Below are 24,552 nucleotides of genomic sequence, written 5' to 3'. Positions count from 1 at the left end.
AATTTAGAAATAAGGTGGCAAATTTTTAAAAGTGAGAGTAATTAATCACTGGAACACGCTATCAAGGGTTCCATCGCTGGAAATCAAGATAGGATGTTTTTCTCAAAGATTTGATCTAATTAAACCAGGAATAATTCAGGAAATCCCATGGCCTGTTATGCAAGTCAGACTAGATGATCCCCATGCTACTTTCTGGTCTTGTATCTATGAATCTGTGGATTTCTCCTCAGTGCTGCCTCCCACCTTCCATGAGAATATGAGTCCTTAGAGATAAAGCATTTACTGCTGCTGCTGCATTGGGGATCTGGTGTCACGGAGTCCCCGGGAGATGCTCTGGAGCTGCTCCCCACCAAGCCAGTCAGGACTTTGGGGAGCCTCCTCTCCCTTGGAGCAGACTTGTTCAGGGCAAGAAGCTCACACGGCTTCACCTCCTGGGTCTCTCCTTGGAGCATTCAGCATCCTCTGCCCCTCCGTGCGCTTCCCACAGCGAGTCCACCCCAGCGGGGTCCTGGGGAAGCCATAGGGTCCTGCACCCCCACTTTGCAGTCAGACGTGACTCTCAGCCAGCCAGTAAAACAGAGGTTTATTCAATGACAGGAACAGGGTCTAAAACAGAGCTTGTAGATACAGCGAACTGGACCCCTCAGCCGGGTCCATTGTGGGGGGCAGTAAGCCAGACCCCCACGTCTGCCCTCACTCCTTGTCCCCAGCCAGCTCCAGACTACCAACCCCCCTCAGCCCCTCCTCTCTGCTCCGTTCCTTTCCCAGGCCACGAGGTCACCTGATCTCTTTGTCTCCAACACCTTCAGTTGGCACCATTGCAGGGGAGGGGCCCAGACCATCAGTTGCTAGGAGACAGAGTGTCAGGCATTTAGGTACACTGGCCCTTTGCTCTACCAGATACTTAAGAACTGCCTAGGGGACACTGAGGCACCAACACAGTATTCAGAGAAAACATTAAGAACAGTCCTGGTTCATCACATCTGGATTCCCATACATCTGTCCTTTGGGATCTCCAGGGTTTATCACTTGTCTGTCCACTCTGTGGGGAGGTGCTCTGGTTCTGACACTGCATTTTCTAGGAAGACCACACAAGAGGCAGCCAGGCTCTTCTCCTTTAAATTGAAGAGGAGAATATTTTCCGGATTTCTTTCCCTCTCCTGCTCCATCCGCCTGCCTGAGATGCTGCCATTGTGCTGAAATCCTTGGGAACGAGTCTGCCCTCTGACTCATGCTCTGGTCTCTCTCTAGACAAGAACTTGGAAGAAACACTCATCTTTTATCTCTGACACGCTTCTGGGACTTTCCAGCTCCAGTCGGTTTTGTATGACTGGGCTCGGGGAGGCTGCCGTGAGATCTCTGTCTCCTGGGCACTGCCCTACTTTTTAGGTTAGCAAACACCGAGTCCAGCTCAACTCTTCTTCAGGAGATAAAACAGCCTCTTGGATAATGACCTCTGCATTGGAGGGGACAGGCGGTGGGACACAGAGCCTTTCATCCCTAGATCACCAGTGCCAGTCCAGTGGCTGACAGCTGCTACCACCCAACAGCTGTTCGGTGGACTGTGATTAGTTGAGAACCTCTGTCCAATTCCTAATGGCATTTTGGCAGCACCACAGCTGGCTTCCTTATGGGCAGTCTCTGCAAAAGGCCCAGGACAGAACATGCCTTAGAGACTGAGGGATCTTCTCATCCCAGAGGCTGTGGCTGCGGCATAAGGCCAGGGCATGCAGGTCAGGCAGGGGGCGAGAGGTGACATCCAGGGGCTGTGCTGTACCCACTCAGTGGCCACGAGGCCGTCATCTCCAGGGCTGTCAGTCTGGCACTGTTCACCAGCACTAAAGCTCACAAAAGGAGCCGGGTGCAACAGGAACAGATGGAAAGGGACCAGAGTGGCCTCTCCCCATATGCATTCAGCTTCCTGATGTGGAATGGGAGCCTAGGTGCAGCCCTCTCAGGGAATTCTGGGGGAGTGCCAGGGTGGGGACACAGGACTGGGGATCAGGTCCTAATCCCAGTGCTGCCCAACTCGCTGTGGGACTGTGATTAAGTCACTTTCCCACTCTGTGCCTCAGTTTCCCCATCACTGAGCCTGAGTTTGTAACTGTGCGGCGCTTTGAGCACATCGGATGGTGCTACAGAAGGGCCACGATCGCTATTATACCCCAGGGATGGGCTGTACAGTCAGGCAGGAGGCGGGAGGAAGGAGCAGCTCTGGGCACAGGAGGCTCTGCCCAGCCATGCCCACTGGGCATGCTCTCAAAGGAGGAGGCGTTTAAAAGGGCAGCACAGCTCAGTCAGAGTGGTCAGTGCCAAGGAGCAGACCTGCACGGGAAGCTCCCGCAGGAGCCCAGCACTGCCCTGAAGCTGATCTCAAGACAGAGCCGCAAGCCACTGCAGAAGAGACAGCGGAGCATCTGCCCGTGGGGGAGGGAACATGTTGCAGGCCACTTGGCAGGTCTTTGCCGTGCCTCTGAAGAGGAAGTGACCCGGGAGTAGGCTGGTGGCCCAGGCCCCACACCTGGCCTGCCTGCTCCAGGGCCCTGGGTTGGAACCCAGAGGAGTGGGAGGGCTTGGGTTCTCTATCACCAGCCCTGGAATTGAAGCACGACATGCTCCCGCCAGCCCCAGGTGGTCTGGCTAGTCAGCGCTCCGACACTGGGAGACGCGGTCTAGGGCCATGGTCTCTGTCACAGTCCCTTCCACGGGACTCCCTCTGTTTTCATGGAGCCGGTGGACTGAGTGAGACAGCTCAGCGCTCTGGCTGACGGGCTGTGTGTGAAATTCAGCTGAACACAGCGTTGTGGACTACGGTATCAGCCAGGCTGAGCCGGGAGTTGTACGACCAGACAGAAAACCAGTAAGTGACATGCTTAGGCAATAAAACCTGCCATGGAAACCCTGAGAGGGAGAGAGAAAAGCCCCAACGCTGCCTCCAATACCCCCCACCCCCCAAGGCCTCCTGCAGCCAGACACTCCCCTGTGCTCCCACGTCACCCAACCCCCCCCCCATGGCCTCCTGCAGCCAGACACCCCCCTGGCCTCCTGCAGCCAGACACCCCCTGGGCTCCCATGTCACCCACCCCACCCCCCATGGCCTCCTGCAGCCAGACGCCCCCTGGGCTCCCATGTCACCCACCCCACCCCCCATGGCCTCCTGCAGCCAGACGCCCCCTGGGCTCCCATGTCACCCACCCCCACCCCTCACGGCCTCCTGCAGCCAGACACCCCCTGGGCTCCCATGTCACTCACCCCCACCCCTCACAGCCTCCTGCAGCCAGACACCCCCTGGGCTCCCATGTCACCCACCCCCACCCCCCACGGCCTCCTGCAGCCAGACACCCCCTGGGCTCCCATGTCACCCATCCCCACCCCTCACGGCCTCCTGCAGCGAGACACTCCCTGGACTCCCATGTCACCCACCCCTCACAGCCTCTTGCAGCCAGACACCCCGTGGGCTCCCATGTCACTCACCCCCACCCCTCACAGCCTCCTGCAGCCAGACACCCCCCTGGGCTCCCATGTCACCCACCTCCACCCCTCACGGCCTCCTGCAGCCAGACACCCCCCTGGGCTCCCATGTCACCCACCTCCACCCCTCATGGCCTCCTGCAGCCAGACACCCCCTGGGCTCCCATGTCACCCACCTCCACCCCTCACAGCCTCCTGCAGCCAGACACCCCCCTGGGATCCCATGTCACCCACCCCCACCCCTCACGGCCTCCTGCAGCCAGACACCCCCTGGGCTCCCATGTCACTCACCCCCACCCCCCATGGCCTCCTGCAGCCAGACACCCCCTGGGCTCCCATGTCACCCACCTCCACCCCTCACGGCCTCCTGCAGCCAGACACCCCACTGGGCTCCCATGTCACCCACCTCCACCCCTCATGGCCTCCTGCAGCCAGACACCCCCTGGGCTCCCATGTCACCCACCTCCACCCCTCACAGCCTCCTGCAGCCAGACACCCCCTGGGCTCCCATGTCACCCACCTCCACCCCTCACAGCCTCCTGCAGCCAGACACCCCCTGGGCTCCCATGTCACCCACATCCCACCCCTCACGGCCTCCTGCAGCCAGACACCCCCTGGGCTCCCATGTCACTCACCCCCACCCCCCATGGCCTCCTGCAGCCAGACACCCCCTGGGCTCCCATGTCACCCACCCCCACCCCTCACGGCCTCCTGCAGCCAGACACCCCCTGGGCTCCCATGTCACTCACCCCCACCCCTCACAGCCTCCTGCAGCCAGACACCCCCTGGGCTCCCATGTCACCCACCCCCACCCCTCACGGCCTCCTGCAGCCAGACACCCCCTGGGCTCCCATGTCACCCACCTCCACCCCTCACAGCCTCCTGCAGCCAGACACCCCCTGAGCTCCCATGTCACCCACCTCCACCCCTCACAGCCTCCTGCAGCCAGACACCCCCTGGGCTCCCATGTCACCCACCTCCACCCCTCACGGCCTCCTGCAGCCAGACACCCCCTGGGCTCCTATGTCACCCACCTCCACCCCTCACAGCCTCCTGCAGCCAGACACCCCCTGGGCTCCCATGTCACCCACCTCCACCCCTCACGGCCTCCTGCAGCCAGACACCCCCTGGGCTCCCATGTCACTCACCCCCACCCCTCACGGCCTCCTGCAGCCAGACACCCCCTGGGCTCCCATGTCACTCACCCCCACCCCTCACAGCCTCCTGCAGCCAGACACCCCCTGGGCTCCCATGTCACCCACCCCCACCCCTCACAGCCTCCTGCAGCCAGACACCCCCTGGGCTCCCATGTCACCCACCCCCACCCCTCACGGCCTCCTGCAGCCAGACACCCCCTGGGCTCCCATGTCACCCACCCCCACCCCTCACGGCCTCCTGCAGCCAGACACCCCCCTGGGCTCCCATGTCACCCATCCCCACCCCTCACAGCCTCCTGCAGCGAGACACTCCCTGGACTCCCATGTCACCCACCCCTCACAGCCTCTTGCAGCCAGACACCCCGTGGGCTCCCATGTCACTCACCCCCACCCCTCACAGCCTCCTGCAGCCAGACACCCCCCTGGGATCCCATGTCACCCACCCCCACCCCCCATGGCCTCCTGCAGCCAGACACCCCCTGGGCTCCCATGTTACCCACCCCACCCCCCATGGCCTCCTGCAGCCAGACACCCCCTGGGCTCCTATGTCACCCACCTCCACCCCTCACGGCCTCTTGCAGCCAGACACCCCCTGGGCTCTCACGTCACACACCTGTTCCAGCAGGGCCTACAGGATCTAGATACCTCTGCCCCCCAGGCCTCCATGTCACATACCCCCCACTCCAGTGCCCCGTGCTAACCTCCAGGATCTAGATCCCCCAGCTCCCACCACAGACCTGCCCTGAGATGTGAATCCCTGACACTGCCTCCAGGATCCAGATCCTTCCAGGGCCCTGTGCACTGCCTCTGTGGCTGGACCCTACCCCAAGCCTCGAGCCATCCGTGTCATGCAGTATGGAGAGGGGGTGTCTCTTAAAGGTGAGCAGAAGACTGTGACGTACCAGCTGAGAGCAGAGGCTGCAGGGCTGTAGCATGCCTGGCAGGCTGGCACTGTGACCCTGCAGAGCAGACAGCTGGCAGGGCTTGGGGGGACGAGAGGGAGGAAGAGCAGGTTGGTGAAACGGTGAGTGCAGGGAGGAAGGGATGGATGGTAACCCCTCTCCCCAGCAATCGGCCTAGTCAAGGGGAAGCAGGGAAAACCTCTCTGCCCTAAGACAGGCGCATCGCAGAGAGACAGGAGCACATACAAGTCCAGGAGATCGAAGCCCATTACTCATTCCCACAACAGCACTGCCAGGGGGTGGCCGTACAAGCTTCCCCACCCCACCGCCCTGCCAATGGGCCTCACCTCTGCCCTGGAGAGACCCCCCCCACTAGAGACGAGGGAGGAATTCAATCCTTCCAGCCCACAGAGTCCTCAGGGGCCAGTTAGTGCCAAGTGGGCTGGTGATTCTGTTCATGGGCACCATGCCCAGGATCTGGGCCAAGCCCCAGCAAACTCCTTTCATTCTGTGTGGCTCGCGTGAAGCCTGTGAGCAAGCAGGGAGCCCCAGGCTGCTCCTGAGAATTCCCATCAGGCAGGTCCTTCCCTCCAAGGGAAACAATGCTCAGTTCCTTTGGGCCTGACCCAAGACTTCTTGGGAAATCACATGCGCCTACCCTGCCAGGCTGGCTTTCCGGTCCGCGCTGCAACGAGGGCCACATGGCAGAGACCCTGTTAGTGCTCTGGGGATGAACAGACTCGTCCTACATGAGGGACTGGGTTTGGCCAGCCCTGAGATGGGCTTCCCCAAAATGAGTACCTCCCAGGTACTCAGCACTCCTGCTCTCCCTCCAGAAGCCCCGACCTGACCTGTCTCCTGTCGAATCACAGGGTTTCCCCCAGACCTGACAGTCGAATGCCTGGGTGCAACAGATGCCTCTAGGGATCATGGCCCCTACCTCTCAGCAGGGACCCGGCCATGATCTCCTGCCTTTTGGTACGGGGCACTGTGGGAACTGGTGGGTTTTGTCCCCAGCGAGCAGAGTCTGCAGAGGTTTCAGGCAGGGTTCTGGGGAATGGACTAGCCTTCAACTCAGCTGCCTGCATGAGGCAGTGAGCAGGGGTCCCATACCACAGGGCTCAATCCAGTGTCCATGGAACTTGGTTGGATCAGGCCCAAGCTCGGCAAGGCCTCTGTCCTGTGTGCGAGCAGGTTCTCCCACTGGGTCCAGCATGCTCCTGTCTGCACCCTGGGCACTGCGCTCGCAATATTCGCTCCCTGGCCTCCCCCCTTGGCGCTGGCTGTGAGTACGAGCTGCCTAGCGGCGTGGCTGGCTTTGGAAAGGTCATTCCTCTGCACAGGCCGGTTGTAACACTGGCTCCCCAAGCAGCTATTACAACAGGCTGTAAATTTCACTCCACTGCTCAGCACTTGCCCTGCTTTTCGGTTCCCATGAAAACAACAGGGGCCATAAACTAATAGCGGGAGCAATAAACTCCGGATTGTTTTTTCATCCGGACAGCAAAGCAGCATTTGCAGTTGACACGTGGTGGGCAAGGGGCCAGATCAGAGAGCAGCAGGGAAAGCAGAGAGGCCTGAAGCAAGCTGTGCTCATGCCAGGCTGGTAGGAAAAACTGGCCACTCAAAGGCCAACAGAGTTAAGGCTCAGGTCCCCCCCAGCGATGGACTCTAGGGGCCCAATCTCCGCTCCCACACACTGCTTGAACTAAGTCAGTGGAGTTACTCCCGGGGACGAGAGGAGAGGCAGGTGCTTTGTACCCAATGCAGCTGCTGTCTATTGGACACAAAGACCTAGGGGAACCCTGGACTCCAGTATAACATGCAGCTCCACTTGCCCAACTAAAAGCAGCTCCAGCTCCCTAGTTTCCACTGGCCTAAATGAAACTGGAGACTCAGGTAGGATTCTGGGCTCCAGGCCTAAGCCTGAACCAAGCCTCCAAAGCCATTGTCCCCAGCCCTGCGTTCTTTTCCCATCTCCAACACACTGCTCTGCTGGGTGACCTTGGGCGAGTCACTTCTCCTCTCTGTGCTGCCATTCCACCTCCGGCCTACCGTTGGTCTTCTCTCTTTACATTAGCCCTTTGGTGGCATAGGCTGACTCTTACCACGTGCCTGCACAGTCCAGCACAACAGGGCCCTGATCTCTGCGGGGCTCTCGATTCACCACCCCCAGGTATTTGTGTTACAGCAGCACCTAGGAGCCCAGGCATAGGCCAGCACTCCTCTGTGCCAGGTGCTGTACAAATGCAGAACAAAGAGACTGGTTGGAAATCTAGTTCCGAATATTGCCCCTGTCTTTTATAATGGGCGGAGCCAAAGAGACACTCATTCCAGATCCAGATCCAGATCTGGCTGCAGAGTTTTCCATCTGAGTCCATCTCTGCTGGTTCTCCCCCTTCACTGTAACACAAACACTGCGCCTCTATGAGCTGATCTTTCTACCCAAGTCCATTTCCAGGACATGCAGGACTCTCTAGACTTCGGATAGACTCAGCAGGCTGAAAGATAGAGAACACGGGAGCAAACAGCCTGGACTGGGAAGTTAACACACACTCCATCCACCCCACATGGTTCCATCATGCCCCCACCCCACTGGGCACGCTTTAATTACAGTCGGACATTTGCTCATACCAGCTGGCTCAAAAGCCAACGTGAAAAAACAAAGCAAAAAGGGACCAGACGATACCTTCTTTGCTCCTGTCAAGGCTGCTTTCTGGAGCTTGTTGTAACAGTACTTGGCGTAAGTGCTTATTGCCACCCCTACAAGAGAAAACAGAGAGCAGAGAGTCAAGCCAGACGTTCCAGGAAAAAGGAAAAGCAGGAGCCCTGTGATCCAGTGTAGAGGCCCTTGGGAAAGCTCAGGGATGGGGCTTCAGAAGAGAGTGCACAAGGCTTCGGCACCGCTGAGGTCCCACGTCAGCTCTGGATGCTTCGCACCTCTTGCGACGCGCTCAGGGCTGATACAGGATCTCAGTGATGCTTGGGCCTTCTGCTGATCCTTTTGCACAGGGGTGGGCTTCATCCAAAACTGCACACAAAGCTAGTATGAATAGCACCCGCACAGTGAGGCTCCCAGTGCTTGACTGGTGCACGCCAGGCTTTGAAGACCAGGCCCTCAAAGCTGCTTACCTCCAGCTGTGAAATTAACCCATGTAGTGGGACTGTCCCAGGACAAGGAGCGCATCTGGCAGGCCAAGCTATGTATCTCATTCTGAAGGCAGGGGCTGTTTGACCATGAGTGAGGATGGAAACGCCAACAGCAGCATAAGGCCAAGGGCTTGGGGCCTGATTTCCCCACTGCAGGAAAGATTTGGGGTGATATTTTCAAAGTTGTCTCAGGGTTAAGAGGCCCAATTCTCACTGTGTCTAAATCCCTTAGGCAGTGCTGAGAATATCATTCGTTCTCAAGGGTTATTGCCTGGAGGAAAGAGACAGGCACGATCTGTTTTAATAATAATTTGTCTATTGCTTAATATAAAACTAGAAACCCAGAAGCAGAGGGCACGTGTTGGCTACCTTTGTTTCTGGAAGCGTGGTGTTTTTGAGCATGCTCAGTAAATCACTCTGAGACTCCCAACTACTGCTTGATGGATTGATTTTTTTAACATGACTCTTCCTGATTTTATAGACTACAGTTCCGAGTTATTTTTGGTCACGTGATGGATGTTCAGCCAATCGGAAGGAATCGATGGAAAAGCATCGTCAATGCATATCGCCAGCGCTGCAGTGAGATAACTGTGTGGGGCTTCCGTTCTACTTTGCAATTAAATTGCAGTTAGGGTCAGCAGGTGACTGTAAAGACACCGTTCCATCTACAGACTTGCCCTGGGATGGATCCAGAGTCAAGAAGAATTTTTTAGTGCCTCTCGTGCTGGGTAACCCTGCGGAGCCAGCACAAGAGAGCTGGACTCTATTCTGGCTCATCAAAACAACCGTTAACCAAGTTCAGCTGCAGGGGCAGATCTCATTCACCATCCCACAAGCCCTCAGAGAACAACTGCGGTGTGGAGCTAGCACGGAGGGCAGCACTTGGCTCGCACAACCTTCAGTACTGGGGATGATGCAGGAGCCAGGAGCCCAGCTTGACACTCTGACCCCCAAACTGAGCTCCTTGGCATCTCTCCCCTTCCTCTGTCGCCACCAGCAGCGCCACCCTCCTCCCTGTCACTCAGGCCGGTAAACTACTCAGCCCCCACAGCCAGGCCATGCCCAGATCTTGCCGGTTCTCCCTTCACAACATTGCCAGGATCTGGCCTTTCCTCTCTGCCCGGGCAGTTATATCTCCTATCTCTCAGCATCTCCTGCCTCAACTCCCTCTCTGGCCTCCACGACTCCCACCTCGATCCCCACTTGGGTCCATTTAAAATGCTGCTGCAGACATCATCTGCTTGGCTCATTCCTCTGACCATGTCGCCCCCCATCTCCACCCCTCAGGCCCTTCACTGGCTTCCCCAGCATAACCAGGACAAGTTTCCAGTGCCCCACTCCAAGGTCCCTCGAGCCTCTGTCTCTACTGCCTAGCCACTCTCGTATCTCATTGTGTCACCTCAAAGCTCTTTGCTCCATTGCCCACTCATCTGCTTCTCCTGCCAGCACCAACACGCTTTCTTCCACACCGCCCTGGCACGTGGAACTCTCCCCCTAAACCAAGCTGTAGACCCACTCCCCTGGTCTTTCTATCCCCTCCGCGGGGCCCACTTCTGCTGTGCCACTCTTGGGAAACTGCCAGCTGAGAGCGGCCAGTCCAGAGCCAGCAGGAGTAAGAGCTCCTTAACTGATCTGTGTATTAGATCCTGAGCAAAGACGGTCTGGAGTCACTTCGTGACAATGACCACCAGGAGGAGGTTTTTATGGGGACATTTTTCAGCGTTTAAGGGACTGCCACTCTATCACAGCTCACCAGAGGTAACTCCAATCTGGAAGCACCATAAGTAGCGCCTATCTATGGAAACCAACTCAGCAAGGGCTTAACCCAGTGCACACTGAGACAATGGGCTTCAGATCAGGCCCAAAGTTTCCTTAAAAGCAGTTTTAATGCCACAGACATTCAATGCAACCACCTCCAAACAGCGACTACAGGAGGCACAGAGCACTTTCGCTTTAAAAGCACACCCTCACAGAGCTGACAGGACACAGGGTGGGTCTAACTGTGACCTGCCCATGTGACAAGTGGCTGTACAGTACGTTGTAGTGACCCTTACACACAAGCAGTACAAGAAAAGGGGAGTAAATCACTATGGGACAGAATGGCGGAGACTGGAGCTGTGACTGATAACAGTAACCGAGGGAGAAGAAACAGTGATAATGAATGCAAGCAACGTCAGCAGCAGCAGTTCAGTTCCCAGCTACCAAAAGGCGTAAGAACACTCCATCAGCCTAATGCTACTTCGTTCCATCGTGACCCTCCACATGGCACCTCTCCCTGATGGTGCACTCTCCCAATGGCAGATTCACACGTGTATCTATTTTTTCATAGAGTCATAGATTCCAAGGCCAGAAGGGACCAGGGTGATCATCTAGTGATAAGCCCACCTCTGTAACACAGCCCAGAGGCCAGCCCCCATAGAATTCTTAGAGACCGTTTAGAAAAACATCCAATCTTGATTTATTTAGGTTCTTACCACGCCTATCACCCCAGTCTCCAAGGATGGCAACAAATCAGGGGAGATCCAAGAGCAGAACCTTGCCCTGAAATTGGATAGTAACAACTCTTATGATATTATTGGAAGTCTTGCAATTCTTGGTGGTGTTCTTAAAGCCCCAGCGCCTGGAGTCAGGTTATTAAGCAAAACTCCCAGCTTTCATTAAAGGAAAAAAGTAAATGTCTAGTCCTCGTGATTGCACAGAAAAGCCTGAAAACATGACTCCCTACAGGCTCAAAACCCAGAAGAGCAACAAAAAGGAGCCCCAGATTTTTTTTTTTATAAATATCTCATGATTTTTAAGACAATCTTGTGATGGGAGGGAAGAGTCACAATTTTCAGATGCTTGATGTTGGTGATGCTGAGATAATTATTAGGGGTGGGGGAGGGGGAAATGTTCTCCAGGGCATTGTTAGTCATTTGATTAATTGTCCTGGAAGAAGAGAGACTACAAGGATGTGGTGAGTAATGGGAAGGACAAGTAGCAACAGACCCGTTTCTTAAGAGCGGCATTATGTAGAGGGAACTTGGCATTACTGGTTTAGATATAGCGGCCAGGCTCAGGGCCAGCACGAGGCCTAGACACCCCATAAGTCCTGCTTCAGTCCTATGGCCCCATGCTGGCCCTCTGCACCCAGGCTGCATTTCACCCTAGGAGAGATGTAACCTTAGCTGGGAGTTCACAATGCTCATCCCCATGTAAGCATCAGAAATAAGGACTTGCAGCTATGCTTGCCCAGTATCCTGGCAGCCTGTCAGCACAGCTGGGCCATGGCAGGGCCCCCTGGTTGACCACTCTGCTTGAATGCCAAGGAAGTCAGTAAGCCTGCTATGATCTTTGGCTGCTCAATGCACTTGACTCAAGCTGCAATTTCTCCGGTGTTTGCCTTGCTCCCACCTCAAGAACATAATGGCCAGAGTGGGTCAGATCAATGGCCCACCTAGCCCCGTATCCTGTCTTCTGACAGTAGCTGGTGCCAGATGCTTCAGAGGGAAGGAACAGAACAGGGCAATTACAAGCGATCCATCCCCTGTCATCCAGTGCCAGTTGCTGGCAGTCAGAAATTTTGGGACACGCTCCCCCCAAGTTTGGTTTTGCATCTTTGACCATCTTGGCTAATAAACATTGATGGACTATCCTCAACGAACTTATCTACCTCTTTTTTGGTCTTCACAACACCCCCTGGCAGTGAGATCCACAGGCTGACTGTGCACTGTGTGAAGAAATACTGACTTTCAACCTGCTGCCCATTAATTTCATTGGGTGACCCCCAGTTCCTGTATTATGGGAAGGGGTAAACAGCACTTCCCTATTCACTGTCTCCTCACCATTCATGATTTTATAGATCTCTGTCATAACCTGTCCCTTAGTCAAAGATGAATAGTCCCAATCATTTTCAACTCTCCCCCTACGGAAGCTGTTCCATACCCCTAACAATTTTTGTTGCCCTTCTCTGTACTTTTTATAATTGTAATATATCTTTTTTGAGATGGGGTGACCAGAACTACATGCAGTATTCCAGATGTGAGCACATCACGGATTTATATAGTGGCAGTATGATATTTTCTGTCTTATCCATCCCTTTCCTAATGGTTCCTAATAGTCTGTTCGCTTTCTGGGCTGCCGCTGCACACTGAGCAGCTGTTTTCAGAGAACTCTCCGCAATGACTCCCAGATCCCTTTCTTGAGTGGTTACAGCTAATTTAGATCCCATCATTCTGTATGTATAGTTGGGATTGTTTTCCAAAGTGCATCACTTTGCACTTAATCAACACTGAAATTCATCTGCCATTTTGTTGCCCCATCGCTCAGTTTACTGAGATCCCCTTGTAACTCCTCACAATCAGCTTTGGACTTAACTATCCTGAATAATTTTGTTTCATCTGTGAATTTTGCCATCTCACTGTTCACCCCCTTTTTTCCAGCTCATTTAGGAACATGTTGAACAGCGCTGGTCCCAGGACAGATCCTTGGGGGACTGTGAAAACCTTTCGTTTCTTGTCTTTTAACCAGTTACTGATCCATGAGAGGTCCCTCCCTCCGACCCCATGACTGCTCACTTTGCTTTATTTACTGTGCTGCTAAACTGCCCTAGGCCTGCTTCTATGCTCTGGCTCTGGCTCTGCCTCCTGGTTTCTGACTCCAGTTCTGACCACTAGGAATGACTACCATGGCTTTGACCACTAGGCTTGACCACCCACACCCGGTCTGTGACAGTGAGAAATGGCCTACAGTGTGTCCCATTTGGGGAGATGAACTTCCCTATCAGCTGTCAGAGGGGAAAACACAATACCATGAGACAGAGTCACTTAACTGCACAAAAAAGGGAGTAATTTCAAATTGACTTCCTGTTTGTCTCTGATCTGTCCTCACTCGTTCCCTGCATGCGTAAATGCATGAGGGTTTTAAAAATCACTAACTAATAGATCCCAGAGCCAATTTATCACTCCACAGTAGGGAACAGGTCCTGATTCATTAGATCATGTCTACATGGTTGACATGTAGTAACAGAAAGCAATAAATCCTGATTGCCGCTCGGTGTCCTTGCAAACATGTACCCTCAGCTGCAGCTAAGGGTCAAAGCTGAGCCAAGTAACAGACCGTCCCTGCATTGTGAAACTGAGCAGCAGCAGCAGCTATGGTTGCAGCTGAGAGCAGCAACGGTTATGCTTAAGGATGCCAAACTGTTTCCATTCTAACCCACTCTGTTTTCAGTCTCTTTAAGAGTTTTCAGTGAAGCTAAGTGAAGCTGGTTAGGCTGAGAAAATCCCAGCATCCCAAGAGGTTCTTTAAGGACACTTGAAAGATCCTGGTTTTGTTGTTATTATTATTAACCATGTTCATTATGGTAGTGCCTAGGGACCAGCAAAAACTTGATGTCCCTTTGTGCTAAGATCCGCAGAGACACGGAGTAGATAATCCCACCCTGAGTTCCTCACAATCCAAGTAGATAAAACAGATACAGGGTGAGGGAGGGGTGTAACACACAAGCGGAGTGATCAGGGTGACGGCAGCAAACAGCACGTGCATTCCACAATTTTGGGGGGGGGGGGGGGGAAGGGGCGTTAGCTAGGCAGGGATCAGCTCTATGGAAAGGGAAGGAAGGGAGGGGATGAGAGACAGATAAGGTGAGAAGGTGGGGGGGATCGTTTCTATCAGTTACATTTATTGTATTTATTTTGTCAACAAAATGTTTCTGAGTCAGAACTGTGCTGAGCAGCACTTGTTGTGAGGGTACCAGGAACAGAGTCCAGGGACTGCGCGTTCAGTGTGACCCACAGCGCCTGGAGTGAAGGGAAAAGTTCAATGAGCATCCGCACTCTCCAGACAGTGAACATCCCAAGGACACTCGCTCAGCATGTCATGCTAACCTCACTCAGGCACCAAGTCACTGGAAAAACCCTCCACTGGGAGAAATCGGCCCATGACGCTGTTCCAGTGTTGCCAAGTCTCATGATTTTATCGAGAGACTCGTGGCGTTTGGTGTTTTTCTTAAGGCCCCAGCTCCTTATTCAAGGGATTAAGTGAGAATCTTGTGGCTCTTTTAAAAAAATGGAAGTTTTTAGCTCTCACAATTGGGTAGACAAGCTTGAAAGCACAAAACATCCTGGCTCAGACACCAGACAGCAGACAAACAGACCCCAGAACATCAGGGGGTTTACATCTCTGCTTTAAAGCCAGCCTCAGGAGTTGGGGGGCCTAGCACATGGTTCTGCCAAGCTTGGCGCTGGCAGTGCTGCTGCTGTGCCAGAGGTTAGCAGCAAGGACACCGCTTCAGCGCTGTCTTTTGTATCAGTATTTCACAAGCCTCAAAAGAGTTGCTACGAAAGTGTCCCAGTTTCTGATTTTGAAAATATGGTCATAATTCTAGTCCATCTCTTTCAAACACTCAGGACTTATTCCAGACCCTGCCCCCAGCCCTATGCCAGCTTAAATTCACTCAACATGTGCTGAAATTTTCACCTTTTGGCCTGAAATTTTAATCTTTTGGCCTATGTTCAAAGGTGATTTTTTCTGGAAAGTTTGAGAGAAAAGCATTGTCACGGAGTGTGGGGGAGTCCGGCCCGGCACCCCTCTTCCTAGGACTCTCAGGGACTCTCAGCCAGTCAGCAAACAGGTTTATTGGACAACAGGAATGCAGGTTACAGCAGAGCTTGCAGGCACAGTCAGGACCCCTCAATCGAGTCCTTCTGGGGGTTCAGGGTGCTTGGATCCCAGCTTAGGATTCCCTGAATTCCGCCCACACAGCCCAAAACCAAAACTCCCTTAACTCCCCTACAGCCGGCCTCTTCCTTTGTCCAGCTTCCTGGGCAAAAGTGTTGACTTCCCACCCCCCTTGCCTATTTCAGGTTACAGACTCAGGTATAGTCCATCCCCTAAAGTCCTCCCCTGCTCTCCCATTCCCCACACAGACAGTCCCTACCCCATCACATCTCTCCCCCCTTCGAGACTGAACTGAGCGGGGTCACTCTGCCCAGTGACCTGGGGAAGTTCAGGGCCCCCTCTCGGGACAACGCGTCCGCTATCAGGATGGCACTTCCCTTCACATGGACCACGTCCATGTCATAGTCCTGCAGGAGCAGGCTCCACCTCAGGAGCTTGGCGTTGGCTCCTTTCATCTGGTGCAGCCAGGTCAGGGGAGAGTGGTCGGTGTACACGGTGAAGTGTCGCCCAAAGAGATATGGCTCTAGTTTCTTAAGGGCCCACACCATGGCCAGGCATTCCTTCTCGATGGCCGCGTAGCTTTGTTCCCGGGGTAGCAGCTTCTTACTCAGGTACACGATGGGGTGTCTCTCCCCCTTTTCATCCTCCTGCATTAACACCGCCCCCAGTCCCGTGTCTGAGGCATCAGTGAACACCATAAAGGGTTTGTCAAAATCTGGGTTTGCCAGAACCGGGCCACTAACCAGAGCCTCCTTCAGCACCCGGAAAGCCTCCTGGCACTGCTCAGTCCAGATCACCTTGTCTGGCTTCCCCTTTTTGCACAGTTCAGTGATGGGGCCGGCTATGGCACTAAAGTGGGGCACGAACCTTCGATAGTACCCCGCCATCCCAATAAAGGCCTGGACCTGCTTTTTGGTTTGGGGAGCGGGCCAGTCTCTGATCACCTCCACCTTGGCTGGTTCCGGCTTCAGGCAGCCGCTCCCCACCCGATGGCCCAGGTAAGATACTTCAGCCATCCCCACCTTGCACTTCTCAGCCTTTACTGTTAACCCAGCCTTTCGGAGTCGGTCTAGGACTTGTTTAACCTGGGACATGTGGTCCTCCCAGGTCTGGCTGAAGACGCAGATGTCGTCAATATACGCCACGGCAAAACTCTCCATCCCCCTCAGTAGCTGATCTACCAGGCGCTGGAAGGTGGCCGGCGCTCCCTTGAGGCCGAAGGGCAGGGTCAGAAACTCATAGAGCCCCAGAGGGGTGATAAAGGCCGATTTCAACCTGGCAACTGCGTCCAGCGGCACTTGCCAGTAGCCTTTGGTAAGATCCATGGTGGTGAAGTAGTGAGCACCTCCCAGCTTGTCTAGGATCTCGTCAGGCCTGGGCATGGGGTAGGCATCAGATACGGTGATGGCATTGAGCTTTCGATAGTCCACACAGAACCGGATCGACCCATCACTTTTGGGGACCAGCACCGCTGGCGAGGCCCAAGGGCTGGAAGACGGCTGGATCACCCCCAAAGCCAGCATGTCCCTGACCTCTCTTTCAAGATCCCGGGCAGTTTTACCAGTGACCCGAAAAGGGGAGCATCTTATAGGGGGATGTGACCCGGTCTCCACCCGGTGGACAGTCAAATTAGTGCGTCCAGGCTGGTTGGAAAACAGCTGTCGGTATAGATGCAGCACCCCCCTGATCTCAGTGTGCTGGCCCGGGGTCAGCTGATCAGAGAGGGGAATCGCCTCCAGGGGGAACCAGCTTTTGTCCCAGGGAATAGATCCACTAAGGGGTCATCTCCCTGCTCCTCCCAATGTCCACACACGGCCAACACCACATTCCCCCTGTCATAGTATGGCTTCATCATGTTCACATGGTACACCCAACGGTGATGTGCCCGGTTTGACAGCTCCATCACATAGTTTACCTCATTTAGTTGATTGATAACCTTGAAGGGCCCTTCCCAGGCAGCCTGAAGTTTGTTTTTCCTCACGGGGATGAGAACCATCACCTGATCTCCGGTGGCAAAGGCACGGGCCCGCGCTGTGCGGTCATACCAGACCTTCTGCCTCCTCTGGGCTCGGGCCAGATTCTCCCTGGCCAGGCCCATGAGCTTGGCCAGTCTTTCCCTGAAGGTCAGGACATACTCCACCACTGACTCTCCCGCGGGAGTGGCCTTCCCCTCCCATTCGTCTCTCAGCAGGTCGAGGGGCCCCCTTACCCGCCATCCATACAACAGTTCGAAAGGCAAAAACCCGGTAGATTTCTGGGGTGCCTCCCTGTACGCGAACAGCAGGTGAAGTAAGTACTTGTCCCAATCCTGCGGGTGCTGGTTCATAAATGTTTTTAGCATCATCTTCAGAGTCCCATTGAACCTTTCCACCACCAGCCCGTTGGACTGGGGGTGATATGCTGAGGCCCAGTTATGCCGGACCCCACATTCTTCCAAGCACCGGAGCAGGGCCGACATGAAGTTGGACCCCTGGTCCATTAAGACTTCCTTGGGGAACCCCACCTGGCTGAAAATTGTCAGCAGCACATCTGCCACGCTGTCTGCTTTGATAGAGGACAAGGCCACCGCCTCGGGGTAGCGAGTGGTGAAATCCACCACCACCAGGATGTATTTCTTCCCCGACCGGGTCGTCTTGCTGAGAGGTCTCACTATGTCCATGGCCACCTTCTGGAAAGGTTCTTCTATGATGGGTAAAGGCCTCAAAGCCGCTTTCCCCTTGTCCCGGGCCTTCCCCACCCTCTGGCAGGGGTCACAGGATTGGCAGTACTGTCGGACATGGGTAAAGACCCCAGGCCAGTAAAAGTTCTGTAGCAGCCTCTTCCTGGTGCACCGGATTCCCTGGTGCCCTGCGAGAGGGATGTCATGGGCCAGGTACAGTAGCTTGTGGCAAAACTTCTGGGGAACCACCAGCTGCCTCCTGATCCCCCATGACTCTACTTCCCCGGGGGAGCCCATTCTCGGTACAGGAACCGCTTCTCCCACAGGAACCTCTCCTTGCAACTTCTCCTCATGGTCTGTACCGCACTGAGGTTAGCCCGGTCCCTGGGCTTCCGCAAGGAGGGATCTTTCGGCAACTCGGCCTGGAACTCAGCAGCTGGGACAGGGATGGGGACCTGCTCTCTCTCGCTGGCTGGGTCTGAGGCCGCAGCCTCTCTGAGCCGTGTCCCTGGGCGTCCCCCCCATCAGGTTAGGGTCCTGCACCTCGGGCAGAGTACCTTCCCCGTTGTCGGGGCGCAGTGCCCTTCGCTGACTCTGACTACGAGTCACAACCAGGGCACTCTGGGTGTTACTTGGCCAGTCCTCGAGGTCCCCTCCCATTAACACGTCCGTGAGCAAATGTGGGTGTACCCCCACGTCCTTGGGGCCCTTCTTGGCCCCCCACTTCAGGTGTACCCTCACCATGGGCACCTTGAATGGGGTCCCGCCCATGGTCATCAGGGTCAGGTAGGTGTCGGGCACCATCCGATCTGAGGCCACCACCTCGGGCTGGGCCAGCGTCACCTCTGCGCCCGTGTCCCAGTACCCAGTGACCTTCCTCCCATCTACCTCCAGGGAAACAAGGCACTCTTTCCGGAGGGGCAGCCCTGCGCCCACCCTGTAAACCAAAAACCCAGAGCCTGGAGCATCCAGTCCCCCAGAGGAGCTGACCTGGGGACCTCCTCCCTCCTTCACAGGTGGTACGCTGCCAGCCCCACTTTCCTGGGAATGTTGCCCCTCCTCCGACTGGGTCTTTACCCAGTCAACCATCTGTGGGTTGGGTCTGCTTGGTCTGTCCCTGAGCTTGGGGCACTGGGCCCGTATGTGGCCTCGTTGGCCACAGCGATAGCAGCCCATGTCTCGTGGGTCCCCTTGAGTGGGTCAGAGGGACCTGACGCTGGATGTTCCCCTTTTGGGGGGGTTCTCCATAGGCCCCCATTGGGAGGTCCCATGGTGACTCTCTCTCTGCGTTGAGGCAGGCCTGCTCCTTCGAGACTCCTCCCTGCCATCCCCTGCCCGACTGTCCACAAATTGGTCAGCCAGCTGGCCTGCGTGCTGTGGGTTCTTCAGCTTCTGGTCCATCAACCACAGCCTCAGGTCGGACGGGCACTGCTCGTACAGGTGCTCCAGTATGAATAGGTCAAGCAGGTCCTCTTTAGTTTGGGCCCCAGCTGCCCACTTGCGGGCATACCCCTGCGCCCGGTTGACCAGTTGTAGGTATGTGACCTCACGGGTTTTACGCTGGCTCTGGAACTTTTTCCGGTACATCTCAGGAGTCAGCCCAAACTCGCGGAGCAGGGCCTGTTTGAACAGTTCGTAGTCCCCTGCCTCCGCCCCTTTCAGTCGGCTGTACACCTCCACGGCTGTGGAGTCCAGTAAGGGGGTGAGAACTGCGATCCTGTCTGCAGGGTCAACCCTGTGCAGCTCGCAGGCATTCTCAAAGGCCATCAGGAAGGTATCTATGTCCTCCCCCTCCTTACGCCGGGGCAGCAAGTGCTTATCAAAGCTCTTTGTAGGCTTGGGTCCCCCCTCACTCACCGCAGCCGGGGCCCCACTGCTCGCTAACCGGGCCAGCTCCAGCTCATGTTTACGCTGTTTCTCCTTCTCCTCCCACTCACGCTGGCGCTGGTTCTCCTCACGCTGGCGCTGGTTCTCCTGATGTTTAGGCTGGATCTCCCGCTCCTTCAGTTCTTGCCTCCATAACTCGAGCTCTTCCCGTCTCAGCTTCCTGTCATATTCCAGCCGCATTCGCTCCACGGATGCCGAGCGCCGCAGGGACGATCCCCTGCTGGGGGGTCGGCTTCGCCGGGAGTATCCTCTGCTGGCCGGCGGGGTCACGGTGCCCTCGGTATGCACTGGGCTCCTCCCCGCCCTTTCCCTAGGCATAGGAAGGGGGGGTCTCGGGAAGCCCTCAGCTGCTGGCTGACCACTCCCAGCGGGGACAGACACTGGTGCCTGCGATGCATCTGCCCGGCTGCTTCCCTCAGAGACAGGGCTCCGTTCATTCATGCGGTCTCCCTGCTCCAGCCAGGCAATCAGCTGGTCTTTGGTGAGTCTCCCTCTGCGCAGCCCCCTCTGCTTGCACAGCTCCAGCAGGTCACACTTGCGCCGCTTGGCATACATCTTCCTGCTGGCCACAAGCAGGTCGGGGTGCTCGCCGCTCCACACGGTTTCCAGGGAGACCCCCAGTGCACCAGCCCTGCTTGAGGTCACCACCTCTCTGCCAGGGTCGAGCTGCAGACTCCTCCGCCCCAGGACCGCTCGCTGCAATCCCCCGGGGGACCCTGTTACTGCAAAGTCCTTCTCGCTGGGCACACACTCCCAGGGGTTAATCACCCCTTCGTTTTACTGCTCCCCAGTCACTTACTGCAGGAAGTGCCGTCCACGGGGTGCAGTATCTCCCGCCGCTGCCACCAGTTGTCATGGAGTGTGAGGGAGTCCGGTCCGGCACCCCTCTTCCTGGGACTCTCAGAGACTCTCAGACAGCCAGTAAAACAGAAAGTTTATTGGACAACAGGAACGCAAGTTACAGCAGAGCTTGCAGGCACAGCCAGGACCCCTCAATCGAGTCCTTCTGGGGGTTCAGGGTGCTTGGATCCCAGCTTAGGATACCCTGAATTCCACCCACACAGCCCCAAAATGAAACTGAAACTAACCCCCTCCTGCCAGCCCCTTCCTTTGTCCACCTTCCCGGGCAAAAGTGTTGACCTCCCACCCCCCTTGCCTAGCTCAGGTTACAGGCTCAGGTATAGTCCATCCCCTAAAGTCCTCCCCTGCTCTCCCATCCCCCACACAGACAGCCCCTACTCCATCACAAGCATATGGCTCTTTTTGAGTAGGGGTGAGGGGCAGGGGGAATGACCCTTTACCCGATTTGACAAAATTCTTGTAATCTTTTTAAGACCAGCTGAAATTTGGCACAGAAAGAGTCTCCTGGTGAACACTTGACTCACCCTGTGTGGATGAGGAAAGGCAACTGCACACTTCGCAGAAAGATCTTCCTGTGATTATGCTTCAGATGGTATGCAATCATGTGATTAAAGGAAGGTTTGGAGTACATACACACAAGGGGTCAGAGTTAAGGGTAAATAGGTAGCCTTAATTTTGCTATCTCCTGAGTTTGAAGGGGTTTACAGTGCCACAGTAGTGTTCTCTTCGTGTAATTCTTTGTGTGGAACAGTAAAAGCAGCACAACGAACTGGCTGGGGTTACTGTGTCTCACCAGTACTCTCTGTTAGATGGAATCAGAAAGGCTAAACTGTGTGTCACAGGCCCTGGACAGTTAACAGAGATTCTCCTTCAGCCCAGGTAGCAGAGTTCTGTGCTTTTGGAGCAGGAGTCTCTGAGCTCTTTCCTGTTGTTGCTGTGAAGTTCTGACCGACCGTGGTAGGCAGGAGAAGGAGAACGCTGACGTACGAGAAGCCCAGGGATTTGATACAATGCTTTGCGCCCCTACAGCGACGTCCATGCAAGGAACTCAAGTCACTTTGCTAAATTCCATGCCCGGGTCCTCACTACAACCCGGGAAAGCAGCTGTTATCCCCATGGCAGAGGAGAAGGAACTGAGGCCCAGAGAAGGAACAACTTGCACAAGGTTGCTCAGTGAATTGGCAGGAGGAGCCAGGATTCGTCCCATTCACGGGTTAGCAGCACCGACTTGGGAATCTGTGAGCACAGTGCCAGGGTGCTCTCCTCTCTGAGGGGCTGTGGCTGTAACTTCCTTCCCTGAGACGGAGCGGGAAGAGCCATGGCTGAGAACAACAGGTAGAATATCTGCTTGAGAAGGTTCAGCGGGAGCCTTCTAAGGGTGGGTGTAAAATCACACTGACAAAACTCTGGGAAATAGACCGATGGGCACACAACTGTTACAGATAGTGGGGGGGTCTGGATAAAATTAACCCAGTAGGAGTGGAGGAATCCACTGTTAGGGTCTGGGCCTGGATTCTACATATGCTACATCTAGGGTTTGGGATCCAGAGCCAGACTTAAGGTCCCCGCCCCACTCAGATCTAGGGGGTTTGGATCAGGATGGTTGTTAGGACCCATCTCGACACATTTTCTCACACACTGCAGGGGAGCTATGTTGCCAAATGCCACAGCAGGATGTGGTGCTCCTTCGCCTGGGATGCTGCGTCTCCTTCCCTGCCAGTGCCAGTGGTGCTCCTTCGCCTGGGATGCTGCGTCTCCTTCCCTGCCAGTGCCAGTGGTGCTTCTCTGCCCCAGATGCTGCGTCTCCGTCCCTGCCAGTGCTAGCAGTGCTCCTCCACCAGGGATAGTGCATCTTCTTCCCTGCCGGTGCCAGTGGTGCTCCTCCGCCCGGGATGCTGCATCTCCTTCCCTGCCGGTGCCAGTGGTGCTCCTCTGCCTGGGATGCTGCATCTTCTTCCCTGTCGGTGCCAGTGATGCTCCTCCACCCGGGATGCTGCATCTCCTTCCCTGCCGGTGCCAGTGGTGTTCCTCTGCCTGGGATGCTGCATCTTCTTCCCTGCTGGTGCCAGTGGTGCTCCTCCACCCAGGATGCTGCATGTCCTTCCCTGCTGGTGCCAGTGGTGCTCCTCCGCCCGGGATGCTGCATCTCCTTCACTGCTGGTGCCAGTGGTGCTCCTCTGCCTGGGATGCTGCATCTTCTTCCCTGCTGGTGCCAGTGGTGCTCCTCCACCCGGGATGCTGTGTCTCCTTCCCAGCCCATGCCAGTGGTGCTCCTCCACCCGGGATGCTGCGTCTTCTTCCAGGCCAGTGGCAGCAGGACCAGCGCTAGGGTTTTGAGCGCCCTAGGCGGACAGCAATTTCGCCGCCTCACCCTCTGGTCCCGCGGCTCCGGTGGAGCTGCCACAGTGGTGCCTGCGGAGGGTCCGGTGCTCCGCGGCTCCGGTGGAGCTGCCGCAGTGGTGTCTGCGGAGGGTCCGGTGCTCCGCGGATCCGGTGGAGCTGCCGCAGTGGTGTCTGCGGGAGGTCCACCGGAGCCACGCGAGCAGCCGACCGTTCGCAGGCACAACTGCGGCAGCTCTACCGGAGCCGCGGACCAACGGACCCTCCGCAGGCCCCACTGCAGCAGCTCCACAGGAGCTGCCTGCCGCCTCCTCCGGCGGCACCCTGACCCGGGGGACCCCCTGGGCTGCTGGCTGCCATGGCGGTGTCCTGACCCAGGGAACACCCTGGGCTGCCGGCTGCCGCCAGCAGCTCAGACCCCCTCTCTGTCCCAGCAGCAGCAGCTGCTCAACCATTTTAAAAAAATTTGGGGGTGCTTTTTGGCGCCCCCAAATCTCGGCACCCTAGGCAACCGCCTAGTCTGCCTAAATGGTTGCACCGGCCCTGAGTGCCAGCAGTGCTCCTCCACCCGGGATGCTGCGTCTCCTTCCCTGCTGGTGCCAGTGGTGCTTCTCCGCCCCGGATGCTGCGTCTCCTTCCCTGCTGGTGCCAGTGGTGCTCCTCCACCCGGGATGCAGCATCTCCTTCCCTGCCGGTGCCAGTGGTGCTCCTCCGCCTGGGATGCTGCGTCTCCTTCCCTGCCGGTGCCAGTGGTGCTCCTCTGCCCGGGATGCAGCATCTCCTTCCCGGCTGCTGCCAGTGGTGCTCCTCCGCCCCGGATGCTGCATCTCCTTCCCTGCCGGTGCCAGTGGTGCTCCTCTGCCTGGGATGCTGCGTCTCCTTCCCTTCTGCTGCTAGTGGTGCTCCTCCGCCCCAGATGCTGCATCTCCTTCCCTGCCGTTGCCAGTGATGCTCCTCTGCCTGGGATGCTGCGTCTCCTTCCCGGTCAGGGCTTGCAATGCTCCTCCACCCGCAGCTCCCTCTGGAAGTTTGCTCTTTTCATGTCACTTCCAAGTGCTTTGTATTTTATTGCCACTGACAGCTGGACTCAGAGCAAATGATTTTTAATGTGACAGAGACAGGCAGTGACAGTGGGGCACAGCAGTGTCTGCAGCAGGCAGGACATAGGGACTGGAAATGTCTGCCTCAGTAACCAACTCTCTGGATATCCTTGAACAAGACACATAAACCCTCTGGGCCGCCTGGGCTAACACTGCGGCGTGGTTGTCCTGTCTGCATAGACCGTGAGCTCTCTGGGGCAGAGACTGCATCTCACTCTCCCAGTGCCACGCCTGGCAGAACAGGTCCCTGATGTCAGCTGGGGTCTCTGGGTGCTACTGTAATAACCAAGAAAAGGAAAATTTAGACTCAGCATCAGGGACATTTTCCTAACAGTGAGATCCGGCAGGCTAGGGACCGGTACTGT

The 24,552-nt window shown here is 56.0% G+C and overlaps 1 protein-coding gene across 2 annotated transcripts in view; it reads right to left on the bottom strand.

Moving 5' to 3' along the window:
• ARHGAP39 (Rho GTPase activating protein 39) overlaps positions 1–24,552 on the bottom strand; it is a 402,448-nt gene that overhangs the window by 58,375 nt on the left and 319,521 nt on the right. For both annotated transcript variants that reach the window (XM_030553957.1, XM_030553958.1), the window contains one exon: positions 8,220–8,293. In XM_030553957.1, the coding sequence (XP_030409817.1) occupies positions 8,220–8,293 (74 nt within the window). The remainder of the gene's footprint in view (positions 1–8,219; positions 8,294–24,552) is intronic.

This window comes from Gopherus evgoodei, chromosome 2 (assembly GCF_007399415.2).
Source record: "Gopherus evgoodei ecotype Sinaloan lineage chromosome 2, rGopEvg1_v1.p, whole genome shotgun sequence".
Classification (NCBI taxonomy): domain Eukaryota; kingdom Metazoa; phylum Chordata; order Testudines; family Testudinidae; genus Gopherus; species Gopherus evgoodei.
Note: the sequence above shows the minus strand (reverse complement) of the source record. Positions and strands in the feature narration are given on the sequence as shown.